Source organism: Rhagoletis pomonella, unplaced genomic scaffold (genome assembly GCF_013731165.1).
Source record: "Rhagoletis pomonella isolate Grant_MI unplaced genomic scaffold, Rhpom_1.0 Rhpom_scaffold_02129, whole genome shotgun sequence".
NCBI classification, from domain to species: Eukaryota; Metazoa; Arthropoda; class Insecta; order Diptera; family Tephritidae; genus Rhagoletis; species Rhagoletis pomonella.
Window position 1 is genome coordinate 22,835 of NW_023460683.1, and position 6,613 is coordinate 29,447.

General features: G+C 40.0%; 1 protein-coding gene across 1 annotated transcript; it reads left to right on the plus strand.

Annotated features, from left to right (window-relative positions):
* The first annotated feature begins 3,601 nt into the window (after positions 1-3,601).
* On the plus strand, positions 3,602-5,554 carry LOC118753141 (pre-mRNA-splicing factor ATP-dependent RNA helicase PRP16). The gene is made up of 3 exons (XM_036488008.1): positions 3,602-4,541; positions 4,617-4,758; positions 4,824-5,554. Exons 1-3 carry the CDS (start codon positions 3,677-3,679, stop codon positions 5,419-5,421), a joined length of 1,605 nt encoding a protein of 534 aa, XP_036343901.1. The 5' UTR covers positions 3,602-3,676; the 3' UTR covers positions 5,422-5,554.
* The last annotated feature ends 1,059 nt before the right edge of the window (positions 5,555-6,613 follow it).

The window sequence follows — 6,613 nt, forward strand, 5'->3', positions numbered from 1 at the left end:
TCATAAACACATCAAATGTTCGGCTCAGTCATGACTTTGTACGTGGAGTATTTCGACTGCTGAGTGGAAGATCGACCAATGCCAATGCCTTAATTGCAGCTAGGTTGTCACTGCAGACACGTAAACTCCTTGCCCTCCACCTATGCTCCACCACGTAGTACATGGCTTTGAGGATTGCAATTACCTCAGCCCGGAAGACCAAAGCATATTCCCCAATAGAAAAGTGAAGCTTATCCCCATTAACTTCGAAAAAGATCCGAACGAAGATTTTTCACATTTTTCTTAATTTTTGGAAAAATTCTTCTAGAACTTCGTCAACTGAAAAGTTTATATCTTTGTGAATATCCATAGATGCTAGACCGTTGAGTTTTTCTTGACTTGTTGCATTTCTCAAGTAAGTTTTAGTCCTTTTCAGGCATGAACAAATTCGTTCAGGTGTGGCTATTGAAACGGGTAAAATATGGATGAAACAAGCAAGAAAGTCTAGGTTCGGGCAGAGCCAAACATTAAATACCTGGCGCAAGTATTAAATATATGTTTTTCATCTTTCCGAAAACTACCGCGACATAGTAAGCAGGGGTGGTTTTACCCCTATTTTAAACATCTTCGATAGAACGTTCAGTGAGACATAATGAGATAAACTTATACAGTCATATGTGGGCGGGGTATCACAATATTATCTTAAACGTATTTCTTGGTAAAGAATTATTGTAAGCATCAATTTTGAATAAATTAGCCTTAGTATTTACTGATTTAGCGAAGATTTTGTATTTCTCTAAATTACCGTTATATGGGATGTGGGCGTAGTTATTGCCCGATTTTAAGTTTTCGTATTACTGAAAACTACCGCTATATGGGAGGTAGGCGTGGTTATTGTCCGATTTTCAATACCATGCGTCATACGCCCAAAAGAAGTACACGTACCAAGTTTCGTTCAGATATCTCAATTGTTACTCGCGTTATCGTGTGCACAAACGGATGGACGGACGTACGGACCGTCAGTCACCGCTTAATCGATTTCTCTTTTCATTCTGATCATTTATGTATACATTTGTCTATATCTATCTCGATTCGTTTTGCCTGTTACAAACAGCCATTATGTGAACAAAGTAATAAAATCCTTGTGCACAAGTGCGCTCGGGTATAAAAATCCTCGAACACGTGTTAGCTTATTTCATGTATAGAACCCATAAAAAAAAATTGAAGTCAATCGAAAGTGTGACACCCAATTTGGTGTCCGATATGAAAAAGAATGTCTCATATACAAGAATTACTCGTTTAAATTAATAAGAATAAATGGCACAATTTCCCACAAAACACACCGAACAAATTCTGGGTCCGCCGCTGGTTCCACTGTAAGTCTTCGAAATGCGTGTCATTTCAAAAGGATTCTACATTTTCCCCCTTCTTGCTAGCTTTTAAAGAATTTATTACAAAAGGCCCGGGGCAATACACTGCGTTTCATAATAATACAACCGCCACATATTGACTATTTATTTTTATATTATTTAATTCAAATTATTTTCTTATACCGTCTCGGACCGTCACGGACATTTAGACGGTCAGACAGAATCTGGTTACCTTTTAATAAAAATCAAGTTTAGCAGGATTTTATGTCACACCGCACGAATGGTTCAGGCGACTTCTGAAAACATCCCGTGGCAGTTTTTAGGGCAGCGTTCTGGCAGGTCTGTCTGTTGGTTGGTTAGAGTAGTTTTCAACTGTCTCATACGAGCTCCGCTTCTTTAAGCTGCGGCAGTATCCTGTGTGGACAGACGTGGACGTCAGTTTTTATGTACATACATTCCTATCCCGCTGCTAACATGGCCTGGTTTAGGTAATTCTGTTGATTTTCCTGAGCATACATCACTTCTCCCATGGAACCCATATTAGATTAATTTCGAAGTAATCAGAAATTAAGGCCAACTCTCTGCTACAGTTTGCCACTAATTCCGACCTATGTAACTGAGGACGAGGATTTGGAAAAAAGTGTCGTGCTGCTGTATGAGAAAATGTTCAACTGCGTTCACGCGGGTGTTTGATGTTTTATGTACTTTACCGCCTTCTTAATTGTAAACTTTTCTTCATGGAAAATGCTACTGTGGTCCAGGCCAAAGGATGGCTTCAAATTTAGTTTCTCTATGAATCTCTTTGCGCGCCTGTAAATTTCCTTTAGCAAGCCTCCTTAGTGCCCGGGCTGGTCTTTTTATACTTCTTTAAGTTTGGCTTGTACTGGCCCTCGACCTTACTTCTGCAAGCTTTGTAAGATCATCTCGCGTAATCTCAGGGTCGTAAATAGATATTTTATTATTTTCTGCGAAGATAATTTTGTCGAATAGATTACAGTTTGTTTTGCGATGGTTCGCAAAAAGAGTAATTTTATCCGCTGTGTTATTAAACTTAATGGGTATACGTTGGAATACATAAGATTTTCATCGCCGAATGCTTTTCTACGTTTCATGAAAGTTAAGTACCCCTCGGTTAGCAAATATAAATTTATAATAAACTCAACTAGTGACTCACCGCATTGGTTAGTGCCCCAAAACGTGTGCCTTGAATTTGCAACGCAGTCGATTAATATATCGTCGTTTAAAGTGCAAAACCGCGTATCAATAAAATGCAAAACCGCGTATCAGCAAAATGCAAAACCGCGTATGAGAAGTTGTAGAAATTATTTCATATTTCAAAATGGTTCTCTTGTTTATAAAGCAACCGCATTTCTGACTGGATAAGGATTGAGCCAAGAGCTTGTGTGAGCAAATCCAATATTTGGCAGCCAATGTCAGTTACGCGGTTTTGCAGAATGACGGTACGCGGTTTTGTACTTTAAACGACGATATGTAGTTCTAGCACCTGCTATCCTCTGCAGGTCTGCAGATTCGTTCATTGTGCCCTAACAGTTCATCAGCGACAACACAGACGCTGCATAATTTAGAACCCACCTAGCCAACCATGTTTCTTGGTCTGGCTCTCAAGCTCAAGCTGTCAAAGGAAACCGCCACAATTTTGGGGTTAAGTATTACACTGGATCACAAATTTTAGTTGTTTTTGTTCGCCAGACGCCACTATCCAATTCATATGTAGAATCGCGCGAATTATTATTCTTTCTATGGATACGTTTACGAGATATTTGCAATTTTCCGTTATTCAGCTTAAAAAAAAAGAGTGGTTCCACTTAATCACGTACATACATCTTACGAACCAATTGAACAGTCGCCATACGAAGTACGGCAAATGAAATCCAATGAAAGTCTCTATAAACCGTATATACATCACTTTGCGATAGGCCAGATAGTTTCTGAGAAACTAATTAATAACTCCAGATTTTTTGCTTTTGTAATGAAAAAAAATGAAAAAAATTCAAAATTTAACAGAGGAAAAATAAAAAGGTGACGACTGTTTTTTTACTTTTTTGTTAATTAATTAGTTTTTAAGTAAAGAGTAATTAAATTAGTTTTTAAGTAAATAGTTTCTTATATATATCTATTTATAGTCAACCTTTTGGTGCGCTACCTACCGTACGTGCTTTATTGCACAGAGGCGCATATGAATAAAATTAATTGCGTAATTTTAAACTTCCAACCAAGATATTTCTTAATTCTTAACTCACGCGTTTTCTCTATTTCAGATTGTTGCTAGACGCCATGATCTCAAGTTGATCGTCACTTCGGCCACAATGGATTCGACAAAGTTCGCCACATTCTTTGGTAATGTACCAACGTTTACAATTCCTGGGCGTACATTCCCCGTCGATGTAATGTTCAGTAAAAATACCTGTGAGGACTATGTTGAATCAGCGGTTAAGCAGACTCTACAAGTGCACCTCACACCCAACGAAGGGGATATGTTACTATTTATGCCGGGCCAGGAAGATATCGAGGTAACATGCGAAGTGCTTGCCGAGCGCTTAGCCGAAATTGATAATGCGCCCGAGCTATCTATACTGCCAATCTATTCACAATTACCCTCCGATTTGCAAGCGAAAATATTCCAAAAATCACCGGAGGGTTTACGCAAATGTGTTGTGGCTACAAATATCGCCGAAACTTCGCTGACCGTGGATGGCATCATATATGTTATCGATTCGGGTTATTGTAAACTGAAAGTCTACAATCCACGTATTGGTATGGATGCATTGCAAATTTATCCTATTTCACAGGCGAACGCCAATCAGCGTTCGGGTCGAGCAGGGCGCACAGGACCCGGACAGGCTTTTCGTCTGTACACACAACGACAATACAAGGAGGATTTACTGGCGTTGACAGTACCTGAGATACAGCGTACTAATCTAGCGAATACAGTGTTGTTGCTGAAGTCGCTGGGTGTGGTGGATTTGCTGCAATTTCACTTTATGGATCCCCCACCTCAGGATAATATACTCAACTCGTTGTATCAGCTGTGGATACTTGGTGCGCTGGATCACACTGGCGCACTAACGCCGCTCGGACGGCAGATGGCTGAATTTCCGCTTGATCCACCGCAGTGCCAAATGCTAATTGTTTCCTGTCAAATGGAGTGCAGCGCGGAAGTGCTTATAATTGGTTGGTATTACTGAATTTTTGTAAAAACGATTTTTTTTTTTAGAACAGTGCATTGATTTCAACCTACAATTTCAGTGTCCATGCTTTCCGTTCCATCCATTTTCTATCGGCCAAAGGGCCGCGAAGAGGAGGCAGACGGAGTGCGTGAGAAGTTTCAAGTGCCGGAATCCGATCATCTCACCTATCTAAATGTGTACCTGCAATGGAAGCAAAATAAGTAAGTGATTTAAATTTGAGATTTCAACTCTGTAATTAACTGGTTTCTTCCTTCTCTTCTTGCAGTTATAATTCCAGTTGGTGCAACGAGCATTTCATACACGTTAAGGCAATGCGCAAAGTGCGCGAAGTACGTCAACAGCTCAAGGACATCATGGTACAGCAAAAACTTAATGTAAAATCATGTGGCACTGATTGGGATATTGTGCGGAAATGCATTTGTTCGGCATACTTTTATCAGGCAGCGCGTCTCAAAGGCATCGGCGAGTATGTTAACTTGCGTACGGGCATGCCTTGCCATCTGCATCCCACCTCAGCGTTGTATGGTCTTGGCACAACACCCGACTATGTTGTGTATCATGAGCTTGTAATGACCGCTAAGGAGTATATGCAATGTGCTACCGCTGTCGATGGTTATTGGCTGGCGGAGCTGGGTCCTATGTTTTTCTCTGTTAAGGAGACTGGTCGCAGTGGGCGTGAGAAAAAGAAGCAGGCTGCTGAGCACTTAAAAGAAATGGAAACTCAAATGCTATTGGCGCAGGAGCAAATGGAGGAGCGCAAAATGCAGGCGGCACAACGCGAGGAGCAAATGACGCCGAAACAAGAAATTATAACGCCTGGCGATGCCACACCTAGACGTACTCCGGCGCGCATTGGTTTATAATTGCAGCCTTTCATTCACATAATGCAATTAAGTACATGCATACTTTATGAAAGTAAAATTTTAGACCAGTTTAATAATCTGTATTTATACCAGTATCTAATGGAAATAAAGTGAACTACGTAAATGTGTTAAATATTTTATGGTTTTAAAATTTGATTGCAGATCTAAGATACTGAATGTGCCGTAACATAACAAGAATCCCGGAAACAACACGAAAGGATGATTAGACGAACTCCTTCAAACGCTATCAAGAAATGGAATGCGGGGGAAGTGATGTTTTGGAAGTGAGATATTTCAGCATTAACATTGATATGACGACATCCAGAGCCACAAAAAATCCTGCAGCTGCAGCACTCGGATACCCAGACGGATGTATTCCATGGTCGTAAACCTAGTGACTGAGAGGCGCCCACTCACAAGACTACAACGTCTTGCCACCTGCCATGTGGTGGCAATATGCGATATTTTCGAGCCTTCGCCAATCCACATAGCATAGAGCAGGCAACCAAACTATCCTTGATAAAGGTCTCCAGAGATGGTTGTGGAAAAGGAAAAGTAGTATCATCTCGGAAGCAAAGTTAGCAAATGTAACAGTAGTTTAAACTTTTGAGATGGACAATTTAGGAAAAATAGTATCGTTGCACGTTTGCTGAAATAAGCACTTTCTGTGGCCAAAACTCCAATTTTCAGTTTTTGCTTTCAAAATTTGTAACAGGCGGACTGCATTCTAGATACTCTAATTAGAAAAGAAATTATAAATTTATGACCAAAAGGTAACCCTGGTCTACTATCTGTCGACGTAAAGTTTGTGGTTCTGGTTTAAGTTTGTGTTAGAATTTTTCGTATATTGAACTGCAGTGCAACGCGGATGTGTATGTAGTATTGACTGTAGCAACGGGGCTTTAAATAACATTTGTGTTTTTGAAAAAATTCATTGTTCCAAAGCGCATGTTCTGATTATACAAATTTAATCATATTGTGCTTGCTTCGTGGGGTGTGATATTTTCTGTAAGATCTCGCCCGATATGACATATATGTACATTAGGGTGTCCCGTCAAAAAAATTTGTTGAGCTACACTATCGCAAGAGGTATCGAAATTTGCGTAATTTTACACATGTTAAGAAAAAGGTAAAAAAGTCAGAATTGTGTGTCATTTTGAGGGCTCTACCACACCATGAAGTTTTCCACGTA